The sequence below is a fragment of the Vanessa atalanta genome, chromosome 2 (genome assembly GCF_905147765.1).
Source record: "Vanessa atalanta chromosome 2, ilVanAtal1.2, whole genome shotgun sequence".
Taxonomy (NCBI): domain Eukaryota; kingdom Metazoa; phylum Arthropoda; class Insecta; order Lepidoptera; family Nymphalidae; genus Vanessa; species Vanessa atalanta.
In genome coordinates this window covers 4,223,234-4,249,352 of record NC_061872.1, presented here as the reverse complement: position 1 = coordinate 4,249,352, position 26,119 = coordinate 4,223,234, and the positions used below count along the sequence as shown (strand labels likewise).

General features: G+C 31.1%; 1 protein-coding gene across 2 annotated transcripts; it reads left to right on the top strand.

Moving 5' to 3' along the window:
• Nucleotides 1-1,151: 1,151 nt before the first annotated feature.
• On the top strand, nucleotides 1,152-13,267 carry LOC125074936 (MFS-type transporter SLC18B1-like). 2 transcript variants are annotated; one of them, XM_047686424.1, is made up of 10 exons: nucleotides 1,152-1,431; nucleotides 4,072-4,241; nucleotides 5,138-5,285; nucleotides 6,746-6,932; nucleotides 8,603-8,718; nucleotides 9,330-9,523; nucleotides 10,779-10,874; nucleotides 11,592-11,760; nucleotides 12,156-12,307; nucleotides 12,669-13,267. In XM_047686424.1, exons 1-10 carry the CDS (start codon nucleotides 1,321-1,323, stop codon nucleotides 12,853-12,855), a joined length of 1,530 nt encoding a protein of 509 aa, XP_047542380.1. In that variant the 5' UTR covers nucleotides 1,152-1,320; the 3' UTR covers nucleotides 12,856-13,267. The 2 variants fall into 2 exon arrangements, with proteins under 2 accessions (XP_047542380.1, XP_047542386.1); XM_047686430.1 differs by having other exon boundaries at nucleotides 12,684-13,266.
• Nucleotides 13,268-26,119: the final 12,852 nt, after the last annotated feature.

The window sequence follows — 26,119 nt, the reverse complement described above, 5'->3', positions numbered from 1 at the left end:
GACAAGATCAAAAGTAGTGGGGGATAAAAAGATTTTTTGGATTTTTTTCAATTTAATTATAGAAATTCGCAATTTGAACAAACATAATATCCCACTAACATATATTTTTTTGGGTTTGATATTTGACGGTGTTGAACTCCTTTTAATCTTTTATAAATTATAATGTAAAGCCTTTTGATACTAATCACATCACGATCAAAAATATAATGCCGATGCTCATGTAAAGATATTATACCGCCAAAGCGCAATGCTCAGTGTTGTTGTGTTCGGTTTGAATGGTGAGTCAGTGTAACTACAGGCACTATGGCTATGACATTTTATCAAGATTGGTGGCGCTATGGCGCTGTAAGAAATGGTTAATATTTCTTACAGCGCTATTATTTATGAGCGGTGGTGGCCTCTTACCATCAGGGAGCCCATTTGGTCTTTCGCATAAAAATGTAAAATGCTTAAAATAATTACTACCTCATGTATCACTCCGACAGTCATCTTACAGCTGAACCGATTCCAGAAACCAGATAGTGTTATAGGTTAATTTCATACACAAAATGTAATGTCATCATCAAATTATTTAAATCAGTAGGTATTCTTAATAGTGGCCAGCTCCTTAAAACACATTTAAATAATATTCTCGTTTATCTATCTAAAATTTTACCAACATAGTCTTCGGTCTTTCAATGTTAAACAAATTATAAATATATGTGTATATCAGCCATAAATCCTCAGTATGTTTTGTTTTTTAACGCATTCTTAATATCATTAAGGTTCGATGACATCTAGGTGAGATCTAGGATCACCAATTAATATAATGAATATATACTTGTTTGTTTAAGAATCGTGGTTCAAATCGATGTCGATGACATCAAATAATACGAATATCGATATTTTATAGCAATTGCTTACAGCATAAAGCCAATTAAAAATTAGAAATCTTAAATTAATATTGTTATATATTCACCCTACTATACTCATCCTGATACATACTAGTAGTTTCTTATTTTTATTTTATTATACATTGCTGTTTCGGAACTACATGGGGCTTCCCTGTTTTATATAATACATCAATGTACTTTAAATGAAGTTTATGTATAAAGTACAACTTATTTACTGTTATTTAAACGATATAACGTTTTCGATGTTCCTGTGGCAGTTATAAGCCGGCCTTCAAGAAATAATGACGCTTAAAGATTCGTAACTATCGAAGTGACACCTAAAAATCCCTTAGCTTATAATTCTAAGAGCAAACTAAGTGATAGTTTAATTAAGTTATGAAAATAATATAATAATTGTCCCGATTTCTCCCAGACTAGTGATTTCAAAATGCGCTTCGAATTTACGAGAAGACAGTGGTTGACGGTGGTGGTGATATCAATTGCTGATTTTTGTAATGCAATTTGTGTTGCCCTTCAGGCGCCGTTTTTTCCACATGAGGTTCGTATAAAAATATAAAAATATTCATACGTTCGATATTTAAATTTGACTTTTTTTTTTTAAACTAAAATTATAAGCAAAAATTACACGTGCCGATATTATTTATTAGTATACTTTATCAAATGAGTTTTAAAAAACCGGGTACGTAATTTATACAATACATATTTATAAAGCATACGATTATGAAGCAAATCTATAATAAATTTAACAAAATTTCAATTAAACTGTTTCTCCAATATTATCGATGTAGAAATAAATTATGAAACAAAGCTTTGAAAAAAAAAATTCGTTCGCGCACGAAAAATAAGCACACAGAAGTATATGTGTTTTAAACAAGGGTTTCGTAGTAATAGGTCCAAAATTTGAAAAAGTATTTATAGAGACCGATGAATGAAGAAACAATTGGGAAGGTGTAACTGACAATTCACTGGTAGATATGAGATTAGTAAGAATCAATGTGGTTGAAGACGGTACTCCTTATAAAGATGTAATATATTTTGCTGTGATGAGTGAGAGGACGATACGAGACGACGTGGATACCTGACGAATTTGTCCGAGTTTAGGGATCGTAATGTACAGGTCTAGAACAACTACCCAAGAATAATTTGAGAAGAAGTGATTGAAAATGGCTTCAGAGTAAAGTTAAATTCAAAACCAGTTATATTTTATTTTGTGAGTCGCACGATATTTTTATACTTCGCCAACGGTACCAGTAAGAACATGGAAACCTGAATATTGGTTGATGACCTCCAAAAAGGCGTATGACCGGCTGTTCGTCCTGAAAGAGGACCGGCAGAGATTCTAGCTTAGTGTGGAACTAATTCGAGCAATACTAACCCATCCAGTAAACAAGCTCGGTCAACGACTGGAAACACAGACAAGTTCATTATGTCGATAAGTCTATATATATCCATAGCAAATATATAATTTTTATAATGTAAGCATTTTTACAATTCATAATTAACATTTGAGAATTATAAAATTCATTTGATGATTTTGTTAATTGTGAGCTGTATAAGGAATAAGAAGAGATGAATATCATATTAAAATAAATTTAGATATTTATTTGAGGGAGACACAAACTTTAATGCCCTGTAAGAAGATTCTTCTTGGAAATAGCAACAATGGATGACTGAGAAACAGAGAGGAAAGAACGTCATTGACTTTAAATAAATAAGGCATTAGGGACACGAGTGATAAATAATTAATAAATGAATCTATTTACACTGGTTTCGATTCAAAAACCATTTGTTGTTTCCATTTTCCGTTTACCGCAATCCGTTTATGGGATTTCGAAAATCCAACTAAATGTAATAAAAGTCTTCTTTACTGGAAAATGTTAGGCGAACAATACACGTTAAAATAATCAGCAGTATGATTGCGCGTTCGTACAAATATTTTTTAACCTCGAGTCTTGATATCTTAATATCATTTATTTCGTGGTTCAATTAAACTAATATCTTTCCTTAATTGATTTAACATAAAGTTGCTAACGTAAAGACTGCAGATCCCGAGGCCCTAGTACTCAAATCCCTAAACGGGCTAATAAAAGTTATGGGATGATAAATAGTGAAATATTAAAATAAAATGTGTAATTCGAACACTATTTTGTTAATCATATTTATAATACTTTCTTTTAATCCAAAACTGGACAAAGGTAGAAAATTATGAAGTCTAGTTAATTCTTGTTTTATTCTAGCGGTCGTAAACGTTCTGTGTTCTACCTTCCATATAGTCGGCTGCTGAGAATGTAATAGATAACCCCTCTGTAGGTTATCGAGACCTCACAATACAATTACGAGGCGCCCGTAATTTTACTCGCAGTATCTAGGGCCGAGTAAACTTAAATGACTTTACACTTGTTTTTGCTGTGATTTATTGATAAATAAACGGGACGTTATTTTTAATTGCTATGATAACTATTTTTTTATATAATTTAAATTTATAAAACAAAATAATGTGTAACTTACTTCTTTTACGTCAGTGCCTGCGTGTTATAGTTTTTCGAAGTATAAACTAATTTAACTTACCAATAAATTATTTTTATTTATTTGTTTGATTATATTATGAATATCTAAATTCAAAGTCGACTTAAAGGATGAAAATATTTACAACTATCAGATCACGTGATCACTGACAAATGTCCGGAATGAAGCATTGTTAAAAATATATAAACTTTTAAAAAAAATTATATCAATAAAACATTAGAAAATTAAGTTACAAGAACAGATTTCCTAACGTTGATTTTTATCAATTCTTTCTATTAAATTAATTATAAACAAATATTAAGCACCTGATAACTCATTAGTGCTTGACCATGTTTGTGTGTACTCTTCGATGAGTGTTCAGGCCACAGGACGTTCTCGGTTATCAGGCCTGCCAGAATAAGAAAATGCTCTAAAGTAGTCAGCAAAATCCCGATAGGCTGACTTAAGCATTTTTTAACGATTAATCAAATTTATTCTTCATTTTTACTTTGAGTACAAGAATATTGTAATTATTTAGAACTCGAAATTGACGATAACACTTGTGATGTATTCAGGACGTCTTTTTTTTCGGTTTATGTTCTTTTCAACAAACAAAACAACAAACAAACAAAAATGTGTCTATACAAGTAACTTATTTGTAAACATTTTGCAGGCTGAGTTAAAAGGCTGCTCAGCGACGGAGTATGGACTCGTATTTGGTGTGTTCGAGCTGGTGGTATTCATGATTAGTCCATTCTATGGCGCTCATCTCAACAGACTTGGACCGAAGTTGGTGTTTAACGCGGGAATTTTGACAACATCATCATGTGCAATATTATTTGGGTAATATTTTATCTTCATTATTGTTAACTCGAGTTGCTAAAGAGTATCTATTATTAGTAAGTTTGGACCTCGTTGCCCAAATAGGTAAAGGAGACATGGAATGGTTATTGTAACGTCTCCTGTATTTTACCTTGCAAACTAATAGATTTACAATAATGTCGTGTAGGGAGTGATTAGTTAAATAAAGCTGTCTCTCTCTTTCGAATGTGAAATGACAGTGATAGAAACACAGTGTGTTTGAGTTGACACCAACTGAATAATATTTATAAGTAAGACCGTAAACGTGTAGGTACCTATTATGCTACTATATACGATCTCTGCTTTTTTTCGCGCTGTTATAATTGTCTATAGTAATGTGTATATAAGAAATAAGCAAATGGCTTTTAAGTTTGAACAAGCGTGGAAAGGGTAATATTAACATTTTCTAATACTTGTAAAGGCCAAAGTCGAAAATAGTTTATTTTATTCTTGGTACAAATTGCTGCTTACAAACAAACCAACAATAAACAGCTTTTAGAATGTATATATATTTGAAGAAGTTTCAAGTGCCATTCAAATTGAATAATAAAAATATCTTAACTTTTCTTAAGAAACATTTTATTACAATTGATGAAATTAGTAAATATGTAACTGTTTAATGATAATCAGCTGTGTTTTGTACGGTTACCGCTTATTACAAACAAAACTTATTAAATCGCTATTGATAAGTTTTCATTATAAATAACTTAAAAATATTTACATTGAGAGCTCAAAGTATTAATAAGTAGCCTTTCCGTATTTTATTTATAATTATTTGATTACTTTAATATACTTACAAGACCATATTACTACATCGAGATAAAATGCCCAAAATACTGGCAGCTAATTAAATACGATATGTTTTAATAAATCCACAGGTTTTTAGATAAAGTCGAGGGTCACATACCATTTGTGACACTGGCATTCACGATACGTATCATAGAGGCTATGGGAAACGCTGCCTTTTTGACTGCTTCATTCGCCATTATTGCAAAAGAATTTCCTAACAACGTCGCTACAATGTTTGTGAGTTAAATTAGAAACTATAACATTTGAAATTAATGTAACTGATTTTTTATTTATCTGCTTCGTCTTTATAAAGAGAAATATTTTTACATTTCTCTATGCATTCTAAAATAATTTATCCGATTGTGAAGACTTGTTGTGCAAAAGCTCCCAAACGTGACCCAAAAAAAATAGAATATTCCTCTGTGTGTGTTTCATTCAATTTGAACGTATTATGTATACCCTTATTCTCTCATGACTCATGATTATATGAAACGGTATATCAGGGACCCAAGCCTAATGTTATCATTACAGAATTTCTATATATATATATATATATATATATATATAAATCTACGAAATAAAAAACAAAAGTACCTATATAACTATATCAATTATCGCTGTATCGGAACTGTATTCTAATTATATAACTATTATAATTGCTATTAATTACTAAGTACATCTTGTTTTGTTACATTGTTAGCAACCAAGGGTCAAACTTTCACAATGAACCCTATTCTATCTCTGTGTGACCTCTTTGATTGCAAATATTTAGTTTCGATGGTGATATTAAGCTATATGAAAATTATTATTTTCCGTCATATTATCAAACATTCATTCGTTTAACGTGATAAAAATTGACCTTGAAATATAACCTTAGCAATATCTTAACCAAGCGTAAATGCTAGCTTAATTTTTTTAACATTAGCTTTTTATTGTAGCTACCTCAAGCTCAATGTACCTGTGAAAGATTACTGCTCCCCTAATCCCCCAGTTTAGAGCACGAAAAATCAAATGATGTATAAAATATAATTAAATTAAACAAAACGAAAGTATGTAAGTGATAAAATGATCTCATTCCATGTCTTTACACACTACACTTAACATTTTTATTTCGAAGCTCTGTACGTGTAATTTTTTTGAGTTTTTAATCGTTGACGAAAAGGATCACTGAGTTTGCGCCTTCTGAAATAAAAATAAAAACTCACCAAGTTTTGTCAGCCTAGATCTATTGCCCTAGGCCTACACTACACCACGCGGTGTACGGAAATACGCTCCTGCTTGTTATACCCAAGATAATAAATGGAACATTATATTTGAATGAAAGGCATAGAATGGTATACGTATGTAAATGTGATATTTGTTCGTCAAAATAATTTTGCAATAAGATATTGCGACTCAAAAAGCCTTTGATTGATATTGCGTAATCTTACCAAGCTTAGTGCGCAATTTTACCCCGATGTGACTGTATGATTACGCATTTACCATTATTTCATTTTTCTTTTATAAACCAAAAAATATGGTACCAAAGTTTTGATTAAGCATAACGTTAAGGTTTTAGAATGCATAGAGAATGAATATACATATATTTCCATTTATAATAACGAAATAAGGTATTTCAGGCATGACTGGAAGAGTTGATTAATGAATGATCGCTTTCCCTCTAACATACATTTATTTTTTTCATTTTATATTTACAGGCATCATTGGAGACGTTTTTCGGCCTTGGTCTGATTGTGGGCCCCATGCTCGGTGGAGCTCTGTACAGCTGGGGTGGCTACTCACTGCCTTTCGCTGTCTTGGGCTTTGCTCTATTCTGCACCGCTATACTCTGTTACGTGACTTTACCAAAAACTTCCGATGATGAAGACATTAAGCCTACTGGACGTAAGTTACAAGTTACTATTTCATTAAACATAAGATGAGGGTATGGGGACCAATATATATAAAATTATGTACTGTCATTTGGTGGTAGGGCTTTGTGCAAGCCCATCTGGGTAGGAACCACCCACATTCTATTCTATCGCCAAACAGCAATACTTAGTATTTTAGTGTTCCAGTTTGAAGATTGAGTGAGCTAGTAACTACAGGCGCAATGGACATAACATCTTAGCTCTAAGGTTGGTGGCACATTGGTTGTGTAAGGAATATTTCATATTTCTTACAGTGCCAATGTCATTGGGTGGGGATGTCCACTTACCAACAGATGCCCCATTTGCCCGTCCGCCTACCTATTTATTTATTTATGCTTTATTGCACCAACACTTAATAATAGATTATTCCTCAGAATTTACATTTAAAGGTTGCAAAATGCGGCCTTATCGATAAAACAGCGATCTCTTCCAGGCAACCTTTGAGCATAGGACTCGTTGTAGAGCTCATTTAAAAATCTAACATACCTAATCATAAAAACAAGTAGAGAAACCTGAGAAAACATTTACCAATAAAATTCCATGCAACTTGTAATACAAGGGCTAAGATTTAAAAAAAAAACGAAATCTCAATCATCAATAGAAATATAGGAACAAGAGAGGCACAACAGGCTTCAACTCACTACTGGCATGCCCGTTGCTGGTGATTAATATCTCGAAAGTTTTACTCAATTTTGATGATTAATTTTAAAAAACCTTATATGTAAGCATTCGATTAAAATGAAAATTATTCCTTTTCAAAACAAATTTATATATAAAACAATATTATTATATAATTTAAATGTTAAATAAGTTTAACTATTCATTTGTTATGATATTATGTTAATTTATCGCTAAATGAGACCATTATCATTTAGATATAATTAACTGCGTCACATATTAGACTTTACGCTTGAGATCAACTAAGAGGCAATGATCTCAATTCATTCCAAATGTTAATAAGTTATTTAATAATATTTTTACGGGTATTTGAATACTTACTCATATTTCTCTAAATCGCGCAATATTACATCGCTTTTTAGTTATATAAATATAAATGCATGGGTTCCTTAAATGTTATATGTTCCTTTCCAAAAAAAAAATACAAAAATATGTATGTTTTTCCTCCAGTATTAATAATCTATGTAAACCCTTATTCTGCCAGCGCGAAGAAGGGTATAAGGTAGCTAAATAATAAAGGGTTTCTCTAATATTATTGAATGAAATTAGACATTTTGGGCCAGACTACGGCAACACCTCAAAATAGTTTTTTATATCAGACGCATCTACTACGCTCTAATCTGAAATGTTATCTGCTTATTTTTATAAGGCAATATCTTAGCATAGATATATTTTTGTTAAAAACTTAAAGGCGCTGAATCTTAAATGCCATAAATTATCTGAAAAAAAATAATTAACCCAATTTTTTTTTTCTTATATTTAGTTTAACAAATTGTCTTGCACATCATAGGTGTTATTACTTGAATTGATAAGCCTCGTTTACAATTACACTTAATCATATATAATTGAAAAAAAGTTAAAATAGTATCCCCAGTTCCAGCATTAAAAGACCAGGATACGTTTGCTTATAGTAATTTTAAATTTAATGCATATAAGTGCGGTTTTACTAATTCTGTCAATTAACAGCAACAATGATGTCATTACTGAAAATCCCCGGAGTGCTGTTAGCTGCAATAAGCATCATATCAACGAGTATGAGCATAGGATTCCTCCAGGCGACTTTGGAACCACATCTACGCCAGGTCAGTAGTTATCACGTATATTATATAATAATCTTGGTGGTAGGGCTTTGTGCAAGCCCGCCTGGGTAGGTACCACCCACTCATCAGATATTCTACCGCCAAATAACAGTACACTGTATTGTTGTGTTCCGGTTAGAAGGGTGAGTGAGCCAGTGTAATCACAGGCACAAGGGACATAACATCTTAGTTCCCAAGGTTGGTGGCGCATAGGTGATGTAAGGAATGGTTAATATTTCTTACAGCGCCTTTGTCTATGGGCGGTGGTGACCACTTTCCATCAGGTGGCCCATATGCTCGTCCGCCAACAAATGCCATAAAAAATATATATATATAGGAATTGGTATAGATAACCACTTTTTAAGGAAATTTACTCTTCTCATTGATCTTTTACGTGTAAATATATATAAATATAAACATATTACATATTATCTTCTATAACTATGAAATTCCTTCGTAACTATACTAGTTTAATTCAGCTCGTTTTTCTGCTGATTTATATTATTATTATTGCACTAGATCTCTAATCTATCAAAATGTATCCGGCATAGATCCTATTCAGGTTATATTGCTCTGTTGAATTTTGTTCGTAACAATTTGTAACTTTTTTTCAGTTTAAATTCTCTCCAGTGATATTAGGTTTGATATTCATAATTAACGGTGGTATTTACGCATTGTCTGCCCCAACATGGGGCTGGATGTGCGACCACCCTTCTATCAAACCTAAATATGTAACAGCACTTGGCCATTTATTCGTCACGGGAGCTTTCTTACTCGTGGGACCGGCGCCGTTTATTGATATGCCAACGTAAGTAATCAAATATAAATATGGACTTTTTTTGAGATGTAATAAATATTTTATTTCCAATGTTCCAAACGGTAAAACAAAAATAACAGCGGAGTATCGTCTACTTTAAGGTAGACCTTAAATTTTATGTATATGCAACAATACAAGACATATATGTTACTGAAAATACAGGGGTTGAAAAAAAAACAGGCGCCACGCATTGGTGAGCGGCTCCCCAATTACCATGGTTGCCTTGCCCCAGAAGTTCCCTAAAAATCATATTTTTAGATCGCCATAACTCTGCTTCTCCGGGCTCTTTAAGCTTCTAGTTTTTCCTGTGTGTATACTACGCGATATGTTATTTGATTCAGAACATATTATAATAATCTATACCTCATAGGCATTGAAGAGTTTCAGTGACGATTTTGAAATACTATTTAGTTTTTGTGTATGTCGGAGAAGTAGTCGGGTTTACAGCTTCCATCGCAGTGAAACGCAATCAATATAAATAATCTTTATTAGTTCTGTTAACAATTTATTGTCTTTTTTAAAAAATGTGTCAATGCAATATGGCGTTGCTATAACAATGCCCGTTTCTAACGCGTCCTTTTCGAATGAATCAAACGGATATTCACAACGACAACTTTTTATAATAAATTAATGCAATTACTGCAAATTCATTCTTAAAATATAGTTTAATATTAAAGATGAATATCTATTTGGTTCTTATTATTAAATATATAGCTCTTAATTAATTACAATTGAATTACTTAAAAAATAATATAATATTTTTATTACATAGTCCGTTATGACACATTACAGGTGGCGCTACAAGACGGATCCAAATTAAGTTTTACTTATAGAATAATAGTGTTTTACAAATTTACATAATAAAATATAAACATTAAAATGATAATTGACAATATACTTATAATTATTATTTTATATTATTAATATTTTAAACCATTGCCGATAAATGGCGACTTGCGCCCATATGTACATACAAAAAGTTATACATATTATGTACTCATTTCTAGAAACCAAACTAACTAACTGACGATGCTTAATTTTTCAACGATTTTGTCAGTTATCAATTTGGTTAATTTATTTTTAATAAACGGTCCTTATAATTCAGGTAATATATACTTCTGAACATTAAATTTTGTTTAATCATCGATCATTACAACTGAGGCTTATAATAAGATTTCTGCGCTGTATCGCCTTACAATAATTGCATGTTATTATAAATAATAAAGCCCCGTGTATGGTTTCCAAGGATGCTGTGGGTTACAATCGCTGGTCTGGTTCTTCACGGTTTGGGTATTGGCAGCCTTCTAGTGTCTTCATTTTCCGATGCCCTTGGTACTGCAATGTGAGTAAAAATACACTAGCCCCACTTCTTTCTTTTAAAATATGGCTTATATTAATAGAAGTCTATTAAAATTTTTGTTTGTTTTATTTTATACATAACTTTAGTCTAATTGTATTTATGTTTAAGAAAAAAATTGCGTCAATAATAGTAAGTTCAAAGACATTACATATAACTAATGTTAATTTAACGAGAGGTTACTATGCTACGCAACGTGTCAATTTTTAATAAGAGCGATCCCTCACCTGTAACATTCCCCAATATTGTAACAGTTCAATTTTATGCAATATATGAGTGAAATAAATATGTTTTTTAGCATTACATCGCTGAATATTCGAGCATTACAATGAGCAACCTCGCAAGTTACGCCAATATTGATATAAATTGTGACAGCAATTTTCGCCTTTTTTACTTAAATAACATAGTAGAATTAATATTACCACGCTCAATATTAGGTCTTCATCGGACATTGTAATCCAACCGTTCAGGGACCGTCCTAAGAATTATAAAATGGTCGTGTCTCGAACATATTTTAAGAGCTGAGACATCCCAGTGGCTAGCATACGAGTATCCTAATCGAGAAAAGAATCAAACAGGTCAAGCACAGGTGAATTTTAATGGACTTAATTTGTGTTGTGTTGGAGAACAGTGTGAGCAGGCATTTGACCAGCAAGGGAACTTTTACTGGCTAAAAATTTAATTTTACTTTTTTATTTCTAGTTCTAGCGGATTACCCAACTCAATAGAAACATACGGCCTGGTGTCTGGGATGTGGACCTCCACTTTCGCTTTGGGTGCCTTCATTGGACCCACTGTCTCTGGTCTGCTCTTTGATTCTATTGGATTCCGGAGTTCGACGTCATTTATTGTCATTCTTCATTTGTGCGTTGTGAGTATTTGTGTTAACTATCACCTGAAATAAAACCAAGATTATACATGTCTGTCCCGATATGCAAAGTATTATGACTCATATTTCTAAACATATTTCTATGACCATATTTTTAAGTATTTTTAGTGTTAATTTGAACTCTATTACATTATACTATATGGATATAATGTATATATATGATTACATCTTAACATCATTTTTTAATACTATTATACTCACAATAATATCATATATTTTATAAGCCTTCTTCTTAACATATAGCGTAGTTCTTTCACCAGTAATCTTAAGATACCTTAATCAATTTATTCAAAGCTCCCTTATAACTTAACGTAATGATTCTATAAATAAAACGGTACAAAATATATAGAAACTTTTTATTTAACACGAACAATTAGATGGGAGTGGTTCTTCTATTCCTGTGTACGTGCGACCGTTACAAGATGGAAGTGTCGGTGTCAGCTGGTGACCTCATGCAATTGGACGGCACGTTAGATGAAAGCGTCCTGATTGGAGACAAGTTTATTACACCTGCTACTAGAACTAAAAGGTATTTAATTAACTAATAAACTTTATTAAAATATATATTAACTCAAGAAATACTTTCAAAAACATCATTGTGTTAGTAACTATGTATAGTTTTATGTTGACTGTACTAACGGTAATCAACACTATAAATTTTATATACAACAATTTAATTATTTATAGATTACATTTATATTTATTTATAATAGTATCCTGAGACGTTTAATCACCGAATTTAAAATATTTTATACAACAGCTGTAAATTTTTCTTCATTAATTTTATTTTTTTTATTTAACTTATTAATAATAACAGACTAATGAATCCACTAATCTACTCTGATCAAACTACTAAACCATAACTAGTATATAAAATAACGAATTCTTAGATTATCTTATTCCAGCCGTCGCTACGGTATAAGCGTGGAGCAGTCCCGCCCGCCGGCCATGAACAGCCTCATCGCGTGTTCCAGCTTCAAGAATAGACGCAGCCCGTGGAGCCAGCGCACGCCGAGATATCGGCCCTCCTACGGCAGCCTGGACCATCGCTTCCGAGCATCCCTCTCTGTTACATAAATTCACCGAATCCAATACACTTATCAGGATATTTCTTTAAGTCGGGATTATAAGCAATTCGTATCCTAGTCATTATTACCAAAGACCATACGTCCGATTTGCGAAACAACTATCTGCTCTACCTACCAAACTATTTATTAAAATGTAACAAAAAAATAATAAATCGGCTATTACCGCCGAGGGGTTCTGGTAACGTTTGAACATACCTTACTAAGAGTATAAACATCAGGCTAAACACGGTATACTTTTTATTAAATATTATTATCGTTTTTTTATAAATTTATAATTTATTTAATCACATACTTCCATCATATACATTATTATTGTTATTATTTTAATTGATGTCTGTGTATCTATACACCATAAGTAGCAACGCATAAGGAATTTGTCTCATATAAGTAATGAAATAATATGTTTTGTTAACAATTACAGTAATTGATGTAAATAATACAATATAAATAAATAAATATTGTAAGTTTTGATGTTTGATTTATTTTATCAGTTAAGCCGGTTTCACAGATGTTGTTTAGATTATTGGTTGTATATGTTTATTTTTATGGATTAGGTAGTTACATTGGCAAATGGACCATTTGATGATAGGTGGTCGCTATCGCGCAATGCACCACCAATCTTGGAAGCTAATGTGTTATCCATTGCGCCTGTACTTACACTGGCTAACTAAACATTCAAACCGTAACACAAATTCACCGAAATATATAACTGGCTGGGATCTACCAAGACGAACTCCAAGTAATAATATCGAACAAATTCTCGATACATTTAAAGAAAGGAACGCTGAGTTTCTCACCGTCACGAAGCGCTTGAACACGTTTCCGAAGAAATTGATTATTTTCTTCAGTCAGTATAAAATAGAATAACAATATAATCTAACCTATTATATTTTTTAGACCTTTTACGTTATATTATATCCAAAAGAGGTTTTTAGCGTAAGTAGTGTGTGCCAGTTTATACTATGTCTGATGGTGGTTCATTTTCAACGAGATCTTAAAATTCATAAATTAATATCTTTATATCTCTTATTGCTGAGCATCTCAATCAAGTAGTCGAACTTATCATAATTTATTTTGCGAAATCTATATTCAGATTTTGTCTCTGTTGCTTTTTTTCAACATATCTGAGGTATGTTAATTATATAAGACAGATATTTTATCTTTAGCTTGGCAGTACGAAGGCGTTATATCTTTCGAAAGCAAGGACGTTTGTGTTATTGGTAAATACTTTATGAATTCAGGTCGTTTTCTCTAAATAAATCAAATAGTAGTCCGACAGTTGCAAAAGCAATATAATTTCATCAAATAATTTATCTCTCATGTTAATCTTTTAAGAAGATATAGTTATAAATAAAAAGTAATAATTAAGCAAAAGATTATGATAGATATTTTTTTTAACAGCGGCTTGTTTCAGAATCAATTAATCGTTTCGGTGTCACGTTGCTATAACTTATAAATCAGGCGTTTATAAAAAAAAAAAACAATTTACTATCGAAATATTTTTTCCGAAATCAACTCAAATTAAAAATGTTAGCTTATGATTTATAATCTTAAATGGTTAATAATATATCGCAACCGATATAATGTTCATATTATATAATGTGTACAAGCTTTAGATTTTTTTAATGATGAACTTGTTGAAAATCAATAAATCACTCTGATCCCGTTATTAGGCTGACTTATGCCGCCTTAACATTGCCTAATAAAGGCAAATGGCACTCAAATCATCTGAGATTGCTTACAAATATAGAGAGAATGTTACAGCCGGTTTTATCGTATCTTATATTAATCTAAATTCCTCAAAATGGCTAATTCACACCTTGTTGACATACATATGTAGATATTTAATACATATAAGAGATAAAAAACATCCGATTTAATCGACATAAATTCAATTAAAATAAAGGTCATTATATTTAATTAAATTCCATTATTAATTATAGCCTGATTGAGTAACAATTAACAATATCAAACATCGAAACACGCACACAAAATTATTTGTTTTCTTTTATATAAATGAGTAGAAGTTTTCTCAATAAGATTTGACCTCTGCAAGCCCATGAATAATTATTACGACGAAATGAAATATTTAACAAATAAACTGATTATTTTATTCGAGTTTCAATTATGTAATAATTACTCTTCCTCTAGCATTAGCAGCCCGTAAATGTCCCACTGCTGGGATAAAGGCCTCCTCTCCCTTTGAGGAGAAGGTTTGGAGCATATTCCACCACGCTGCTCCAATGCGGGTTGGCGGAATACACATGTGGCAAACTTCGTTGAAATTAGACACATGCAGGTTTCCTCACGATGTTTTCCTTCACCGCCGAGCACGAGATGAATTATAAATACAAATTAGGCACATGAAATTTCAGTGGTGCCTGCCTGGGTTTGAACCCGAAATCATCGGTTAAGATGCACGCGTTCTAACCACTGGGCCATCTCGGCCCAGTGTTTAGAACTGGGCCGAGACTTTCCTCTAGTCTAGAAGAAAACTATCACGTAAATAAGTAACTTAAATGGAAAGCTATAAATAAGTATATAAATAAGAAATTAACTACAATAAAATTAAAATAAACTACTTAAACAATAAGAAAAGTATATTTTGAATGTTACTCATAACTCATTGTAGTTTATTTCTTCAAACTAGATAGAAACATAGTTTGTAATAAAAACCAATATTTAATCATAATTAAAATGATGTTCTCTAATTTTTAATTGATTTAAATTTTATAAGAATAATAAAATAAAGAAAGAAGTACAGACTAAAAAACCTCAACATCAGTGTTGTTATCGTGGTGGCAGAATCAAGTGCAATGTCTACGTAGGCCATCAGGAGGTGAACGGCATGCTAGAACAAGCTTCACAGTTATAAAAAATATAAATAAAACTGCGAAAAATACATCTTTCATTAAATTACATAGTTCAAATAAGTCAATGAGTATTAAATAATATTTATTATTATTGAATACCGAAAGTGTGAATAAATGTAAAAAATATAATAATATTTCCTTTACTTCTTTTTTGTCAAAGAACTATGTCCGTTCGGCCTAGTTCTCATAAATTTATATCGATAAATATAATGTATTGATAAACTTTAAAATATTAAAAAAAATTAGGTCATTTTCATAAATCGATTTTAGTAAATATATTGCTAAAGGACGTTAATTATAATTATCTAAATTGTAATTCCAACAATCAGTAAGATTTTATTACATTGCGATTGGAAATTAATTAAATCTTTAAGACTATTACAACCTTCATTTACTTGGTTTATTTTTTTTAATGACATAGATATTAGCTGACGTCATTGATGTTATTCACAGATAAAAATAAACGACAAAGAGTTGATGAGAAATACCTTTACTATTTGAGAGAATTGTTATGGGAACATCAGAACATACCGCAAACAAAGGTCACATTCCTAATGTAATCGAGAAAAGGTCAAAACGTCTTCTGTTACTATTAAATCGTTAGGATGCTAGAGAATAATAATAACAAATGCAAATCCGTAATGGCATCGCTACATTTAAATTTGGAAGACGTTCTTCTGGAAACTTGAGACGCCATTTTAAATTTTTAATTCTACAAACAAAATATTGTAGTTTTTGTGATATATATACACTTATTTATATATATCACAAAATATATATTTTATATATATATACTATATTTGTGACATATATAGCAACAAACAGTTAAGTTATAGCTCGTAAATGTCCCACGGCTAAGTTAAGGCTTCCTTTTCTTAAGGGCAAGGTTTGGAGCTTTTACAGGGCGCTTTGAATAAATATATAATTGATTGTCCCGGCTTCAAAATTTTTACTTCCAGTTTTGTAGCCCTGCGATCGCGCTACCAAACAGGATCCAATCTAAACCATCCACTCAAAGCACACCAAAAATTTCATAAAAACGTGTACAACCGATTAAAAGGAGTTCAGTTACATTCACACATACCGAAGATATTATATATGAATACATATATATATACATATAGTAAGTATCACGAAAAAATATTCATACGAATCTACAGGCGTACAATGAAAAGTTTTGCAAAGAAATGGTTCCAAGGAGTTATCTATACATATGCAGGTTTCCTCACGCTTTCCTTCTTTAATGAGGATGACGCGATTTCAATACAAACAATATAAGCACGCCAAAAGTCAATAATCCTTTAATTGTCGCCTCGTACCGTAAAATAACCACAGTTAAAATTAATATTTACATAGATTTTTGACCCGTAGATCTTATCCCTAAGAGATAGACATATACCATCGCTTACTTTTTTGTAGACCTTTTTACAATGCAGTACATTATTTTGATAAATCTCGTAGTTTAGCCAGCGTTTGCAATGTAAGCGCAAAAAATGTGTTTATTTCCGAGCTCACATTAGAGATCTCTAAAATTATCAGTGTTTCTCTACTATATTATACTTGTATTATATAAACCTTCCCCTTGAAACACTCTATCTATTAAAAAACCCGCATCCAAATTCGTTGCGTAGTTTTAAAGATAAGCATTCACAGGTACAGACAGACAGCGGGAAGCGATTTGTTTCATACTATGTAGTGACTGACTGCTTATGATTATTTATAATGATATTATAATCGTCATAATAATAATATAATTCTATATATATTTAAGCACTTAATGTTATCAATTCTTATGTTAATAAATTACGACTATTTACTTGGTGGTAGGGCTTTGTGCAAGCCCGTCTGGGTAGGTACCACCCACTCATCAGATATTCTACTGCCAAATAACAGTACACTGTATTGTCGTGTTCCGGTTAGAAGGGTGAGTGAGCCAGTGTAATCACAGGCACAAGGGACATAACATCTTAGTTCCCAAGGTTGGTGGCGCATAGGTGATGTAAGGAATGGTTAATATTTCTTACAGTGCCTATGTCTATGGGCGGTGGTGACCACTTACCATCAGGTGGCCCATATGCTCGTCCGCCAAACAATGCCATAAAAAAAATATATACTTAATATATGTATATCATAATAATTAAAAATCTATTATTACTAATACTCATCTATTATCATTATCTCATCGTAAGTCCAATCTAAATTAGTCACTTCGTGAGTTCAAGGATAAAAGTGAAATATATTCATATACGCGACTATAGCCTATACAAACTGCATGATAAATGCAGTTGATGCTGTTGTTTCTTGTTGTTCCCCGGAGATTAGCGTTGACACTCTTTCGTTTTAAGGGTTGCCTAGTGGAAATAAATAATTTGTTTTTATTATCATGCCAGCATAACCACAAATACTAATAATAAGAAGAAGAACTTCTTATTGCGACAAAGTCATTTACACGAGAACTTTGCCTTCAATATAGATTAATATAATCTTTTACAGCACGTTATTTAAGTGAATATATTAAAAAATATTACAGATTTAAAATGCAGGACATAGCGGTTTGTTTTGTCTAATGAAAAAAAATGTGAACGTTGTATATAAAGACACCCTGTTGTATACTTAGTATAAATATTGCAGCCGTGCGAAGCCGGGTGGGTCTCTAGTAATTAAAATAACAGTTGTTCTGTGAAACATTCGGCCTTTTTGGAGGAGATCAGAGTAAACAAAAGTGAAAAATATTAAACTTATTTTTTGATATATATTAAGTTTTGAAATTTGAAATTATTTTGATTAAGAATTTTATAACACAGAGTAACTTCTTTTAACATTGGCGTTAAAGTGCTTAGCATATTTTATTAGCTTAAACATCCTAAATCACATAGCGTATCAACAAATTATATACAAGGAAGCCAAAAATATCGATGACGAATAATCCAAAGAAGATATAAAGCTTACTTAGTCATATTAAAAAAAAAACAGCTCCCACTAAATGACGCCATGGAGCTTACGATGATTCATCTAGATGCTTATCACTCCTGTAACTAAATACAAGATAAGATGTTTGCCAAATTATAATGCAGATAAACCAAATAATGCCTAATGCAAAGAATATTTTATAATTGTTGTCAAAATGTTAACAGTAGTTTAAAGATTTAAAAAAACTCTTCGATTGCCAAAAAAGTTTTGCTAAGCTTTTGTTTGAATGCAAATTTGAAAACTAAATTTGTTTTTTATCAATTTTAATCAGTTTTCTATATTTTGTTGATGAAAATTCCTAATAAATTTTATTCAACTAAAATGGAACCGTAATTACAACACTCAAGTATTCATTTTGCGTCGACCCTTATCTCAAACATGAATGTACTCGTTCAAAGATTTATCCGTATACTGATTCGAATGGAAATAAAACCGTAAGAAAGCAAATGACTGCCTCACGGCAAGTGATCACCTTTGCCCTTTGACTTCGTAAGGGTATCAACTACTCCAAGCATTGTCAGCGCATCTCGTCTCTCTAACTATGGATCAAATAATACTAATAAATTGTTATGTATTGACTTATTATTATTGGTTTATTTGCTGGTACATCTTTGTGCAAGTCCGTCTGGATAGGCACCATAAACTTATCGTATATTCTACCGGCAAACAGTACTTCTTATTGTTGTGTTCCGGTTTAAAAGGCGAGTGAACTAGTGTGTAACTGCCGCAACAAGGTACATAAAATCTTAGCAAAAATTAAAATTTCTTGTAGCGCCAATTTATATAGGCAGAGGTGGCTACTCGCCATAAAGTGGCCCGTTTGTCCGTCCCCCTATTTATAACTATAACAACAAGTTTATATCATTATATTTCTAAATATATAATCAGCTACGTACAACACCCGAAGTAGGTTGCGGGAACCGACTGGATGTGGAGGGCGAAGAGCCGTGAGCCGTCTTTAGTCGATGATGATGAAGATGAAAATATGTTATAAAACCTAAAATGGGGGCATTTGGACTATATGTACGCACAAATAATGAGATCACTAATACCTAGCATAGTTTGACAGATCGGTTGACATTTGTCGTTGTTCCGATGCTTAAACCAAAAGTAACAAAACTTCGTCAGTAAATAGGCTATCCTATATATCTATTTATCCTATACAAGAAAATAATTATTCAAATGTTACCGATAGATTCTAAGTTAAGTGCTACAAACAAACTATTCGGCTTTTAATATTATATTTACATTTATTCACATTACTTTCGCGCACTTCTTAAATTTATCTCTCAGAATATAGAGTAAATATTATATATGTTTAAATAATCCGTTACGTTAACGTTTTTCGTGGTAGAAACCTAGCGCAACATATTTCTCGTCATCGTGTGCATTATTTTATCCTGATTTGAATGGTAGAAGAACTGGTGTTATAAGAGTCATCTCAGGCCAGCTCATCGATGATGCGTGAAATTCCAATGTAGATAAACAGGTGACCACTCACGTGGCTAACTGATTCATCCTAGGTACAAAACAGAAATGTACATATTATCCACTTATATTATTAGGAATATTATCTTTTGACGAAACTTTGGCCAACGCGGCCAATATCGAAGACCAACCAACTGCATAGAAGATATTATAAGGCACACGTTTACACATATGTACGTACATAAATGTTGGTTTGATCTCTTCCCCAACTTTGGAATCCCATGAGACGACAATTCCATATTAATGAAGCATCAGATGCATGATCACAGTACTTTTATTATTTCTGAGAAAAAATAGGGTAACAAACACAAGTGACAAACTCCTGCTGCTACTTTTTTAGTTTCGTGTTTCTAGACTGAAATCCTCAGAAACTCTTTAACTTCTAAAACTGGTAGCGAACCAACGACTTCAAGTCCAATAAATTCATGCGATAACCACTACACCAATGGGACAGTCGATACTATTATTATTGCTTATATTTACAAGATTCTTTAGTTCTAAATTGACTTATGACGTATACGCCTGCGTATATAATATCACTTATAAGTTATCGAGTCTCATTTAATGTATTGTGTCTGATTATTTACTATATACTTATTACCATATTTACTCATACACGTGTACATAAACTACTACATAGGAACACATGTGTACTATTATAACTATTATAAATACTAACTAACTATCATAAAAACTAATCAAAGACAATGAGATGTAGACATAGACAGGTTTACTACTTTTTAGTAAATGTTATATTCCTAACTGTAGATACATAAATCTTTCTTATATCAAAACTTCGTAAAGTAATAAATTACAATGTTATTAACTTTAGTAATGTATTAAAATATTAAGGTAATAAAAATCTTGATTTTAATAAAACTGACACTCAAAACGGATCCACTGAAAAATAAAACGTCGCCTTAGAGACATTTCTTTGCATTTTTGCACTTTACGCCTATACATAAGTCGAAGGTTTCGTTCAATTTCAAATATATGTCCATATAAAATTTAATATCTTTAATTGTATTTTGATAAACAGTACTAATTTCTACACGGATTCTACTGCTGTTCATATAACATAACAGATTCGTATGAATGAAAAACCGGGATAATTATTATATATATTATTATAATATTTATTATGGTTTTTTATTTTTTATTCGTAAATATTTTAAAATAATCATCTATAAATAGTCATTTCGGAAATATTAAATAATTTTTTAAATAAAAATGTAAAGTGTTTTAAATTGAATATGAAGTAAATAATTTTAATGATTATATCATATAACTGTGTATATTTTTTTTTATTTAAACCATATTGTTATTGAATAGCATCGAAAGAACCGTACGTCTCTGAAATTATATCAATAACATTGCACTAAGGTGCATTATTCTGAAACAAGTGAACATTACGGAATATATCTTCGTCTCGTTTTTCCTTTATTGAAATAGAACGAGACGTATGACTTGAATGAGTACTGCTTTCAGTATAAATGTTTGTATCAAACCTGTTGGACAACCTCTAGTCACGACTCTGGGTTCAAATTTCGAGTAACTGAGCTCCGGAGACTAAATAAAGCGGTACAAGCCGGAGCCAAGAAACAAGAAAAGCATATTATTATTTAACTTAATAGTAAATAATAACAATGTGGAACCTCTTTGGTAGCCGTTTGAAGGACTCGTCAGTTCATTTTGCACCTTCCACCCTTTTTTTTTAAATTTCGCTTTAATATGCCACAAGTAAAAATAAATTAAACACTAATTAGATTTCTACTAAATGAATAAAACAAATAAAGTAATAAAAACAAGAATATCTTTTAGAATACTTGTAAGCAATATATATTTATTGAACAATTCATTGCATGCTGGTTGGTATTCATTGTATGCTCAACAAAATCTGACAAGTGGCTATTAATTTACGCGAGAGATTAAAATTAATTTGACCGCCCTTATTTTAATTTTGATAGCTTGATAAAATCAATAGGCCACTTTAGGTTTCAATTTATCTTTAAGACAAATGTATTCATGTGCTTGATAAGGCACTTTACTAACTAAAAATGTGTACACGTATTTGTGTTGATTATCCATAGACGGAAACGTGCACACATATTTGATGGTAATTGCTTAATTTTCACAAATATGGCAAATAGGAAATACGGGTTTCGTCTACTTGGTGTTTTTGTTATATATCCGTTCAATTAAAGGAACATACGTTTGTACAGTCGACTCCTTCGTTCAACATCATTGGACCACGTGCGTTTATGTTAGACTAAATATCGCTCGCTGATTCGCCCGCGTGTTATGTATAAAATAAAACAGCCGGTGTCCTTAGGGCTCAAGCTTACTTCATAAAAAAAACATAAAATTTAAAAAGTGGGTAAGCCTTAAAACCGTAATAGACAAACAGAGACACTTTCGCAACTTATAGTATTAGTATAGGAGAATAAACTATTTTTAAAATAGCATATTTAAGTGATTCACGAAATCGGTCTTCACTTATGTATGCATGACGCGTATTTAACTTTTTAATAATTACGAATGCGCCAAATGTCAAACTAAGCAATATCTCTAGAAATGAAACCGTGCATATCAAACTCCCAAATCAAATAATAGAAAGATACACCAAGATACAACTGGTTACACAGATTGAATAAAAAATATGAAACTACTCGAACACACTAAGCCTTGTAAAGTACCGTTAAAATGTATGTCTTATACCAATTGCATTTTGATTTTATTCATTTTAAACTATTAATTATTATTATTTTATAATATACACAATAGTTCCCACGGTATTCGTATTAATCCGAAGCACTGAACTGGGTCTTTAGATCAGGGAAGAATCTATACTAATATTATAAATGCGAATGTAACTCTGTCTTTCACGACCAACCCACTGAACCGAATATGGTATAATCAGGTATGAAGTAAACTTGAACCCCAAAGATGAACATAGTCTACTGTTTTATGCCTGCCTGCCTATCACCTGACGACCAACCCCTAAAACGGAAGCAAAACCACGCTTGACAACTACTGGCAATAAATTCGATGCAATAAAAATATTACAATGTTATGTGACCGTTGAGTGGATAAGGAACTGAAGCTCATCAGAAAGGGTTTTTGAAGTTGTTCAAAAACCCTTTTGATATCTATATACACATTTGCACATAATATGTATCGTTCTATCAATAATTCTAATTGAATAAATGTATATTATACTATAAAATGCTTATATGATATAAATAATGTAACAATTTATTTATAAATAACTCTAATTGCTATAAAGTAATATGTATTATAATTTAATTTATCGTCCGATTGTTATTATATTGTAATTTATATAATATATAATCGCAAAGAACAATCGTTTTATTCAATTGATTGATTTCATACAACTTAATTAACAGACTACAATGAAATATAATTACAAATACACAATTTCATAACTAATTTGTTTTTTTTTTTATCACTTTGATATATTTTTAAAGATAGTTGCTTGAATTTTATCAAAAAGGAAATGGATAGGCCACCTGTTTTGTCGTAAACTCGCCTCATTTGTCTATTACCTCCTTAGACGATGATATAATTTCATATTCTAACTCGACTTACCTACTTCTTTTGTTAATGTTTTTCGTTCAACGAGTTATTCATTATTAGTTTATTTTGTCGCTTGTTATTTTGTATAGCTAATGTTTGTATCATTGCGCGCTAATCTCAGGAAGTGTCAGTCTGATTTGAAAGATAATTTTTGCATTTGATAGCTTTAGGTTACTTGAAGAAATTTTATAGATTATTTAACTTGACGCTACATACACTTATTTTCTTTTATTTTGTTTTGTTTTGCTTCTGAGTTCTGACCATCAAACTATTTTTTTATGTTGATTGTATCATATAGGAAAAACTGCTTTTGAGATAACGCCACTATTAATACCGGAAATTGTTAATATTATGAATATATTAGATAATATAAGAGATGTGAAACGCCGAATTATTAAAGTCTAAAGTATTTAATAATTTCCTTTTTTTTTATAACAATCAAAGAATATAGCTTTAACTTGTAACAAGGTTAAAATCCTGCGAGTTACAGTGCGTAAGTAACACGTCACTTGCCCCCACCTGACGTCGGCCCCCGACCTGCGGCGACTCCCTACAACCAGGGGTAATAAAACTTTGGTTCTAATTTTAACAACATTTATTTCTTGATTTCTTATCATTTTTAATAAATCTATAGTATTTTAAATTAGTTATTTATTATTAAAGTTTAAATGATGTGCAAGTAATATTAAATTACGTAATGTATATTAGTTCATTAAATTCGTATTCCATTATTTTCGACAAGAATCACCGATACTACAATTATACCGCATCGTATCAACTTGCAGAAACACTAACATAATTTGTTAATATTTAAAATAGGAAACCATTTTTACAGTTACAGTAATCCTGATAAATTGCATATCTATAATGTTATACATTTTAATTTAAAGGCATTTCATATTTTTTTTATTTTATTTTATGACGCTTTTCCCGTTTAAATCTGCACGTTTTTCATTTACTTTCTGTACATTTATAAACTATATGGTCCAATTACACTTAACGTATGCAAAACTATTAATACTTACTATGAATCATATGACCTATCGTTCCTAAACCGGTTTGATGTTACCAAAAGCATTGTTTGCCTTGACGCCCAACATCAAATGTCAGATTAACATATAATCTTTGCTGTTCTCGTATTATGAAACCCTTTACACCAAAATAAAATTTGTGTTGTACGTTAGTTAAAGGTTAGTGTATGCTATCTGTCATACGTAATTTCTATAATACAAGTATTTGTATAAGTTAATATTTCATATAGACGAAATTAACATAAAATAAATAAAAAAGATTTTATGCAAGATAAAACAATGACGACCTTTAAAAAATTTAATATTTTCCGTGGCTAATTTTTTCGTTAATTTTATGTCAAAAAGTTTTCATATACTTTTTCTATTATAAGGGATCTGGTTACAATCAAATTGCATACTAAATAAAACATGCCTTTTTATTTTCTTTAAAAAACAATGACATAAAGGTTATTAACATCTGTACGTACCTGTAACGTTTTGCTTAGTTCCTGCCTGCTGCTCCTGAGGTAGAGGAAGAATGACGTAATCGACTATTCAAGGTCTAAAAACTATGGGGGATCTTCCTGCTTATGTTATACTTCACTTTCTCGACTGTTTTTTTGACGGCGATTTTTATTTAACGACGAAAATGTCATCCTTTACTGTGACCAAATCAGATGTTGATAAATTCACGACTTTTTCTAAGTGATATTGCTGAAATAATTAACAGTGCCAAATACATATATATACAGTCCATTTCCCACAAAAGACAGTTTAAAACAATATATTATTATGACGTCAATTAATATTCCATTTATATTTTATTTATGACGATCAACACAACTAATTAAGGTTAAACGTACATTTAAAAAAATAATAAAGATAAAGCTTAAAGAACTTCTTCCTTGTTTCTAATTAAAACAAATGAATTAAATAATTAATCTAAAAATTAAATATATTTTTCAAATTAATGACAAAAAGGTCAATACATCTCGTTAATAACACATCATATTATAACAACCATTAAAAAAATCTTAATTCTTAATATTTAATTCGGTTTTTTAATAATTAATCGATATTAAAATGATTTTCTCATTAAACAACCGATTTTGTCGTAAAAACATTATAATTTTTCCAAGTGTTATCTCTATGACACAGACCACAAATACTTAAGGCAATAAAAAATAACTGCATTTTGATTGGATTCACAATTGAAGTTTGAACCCATTTAAATTATTATCAAAAAATAGAAAAAAATACTTAGAAATATAACAAATGCCATATTTTGTAAGATATTATTATATCCATATAAGAA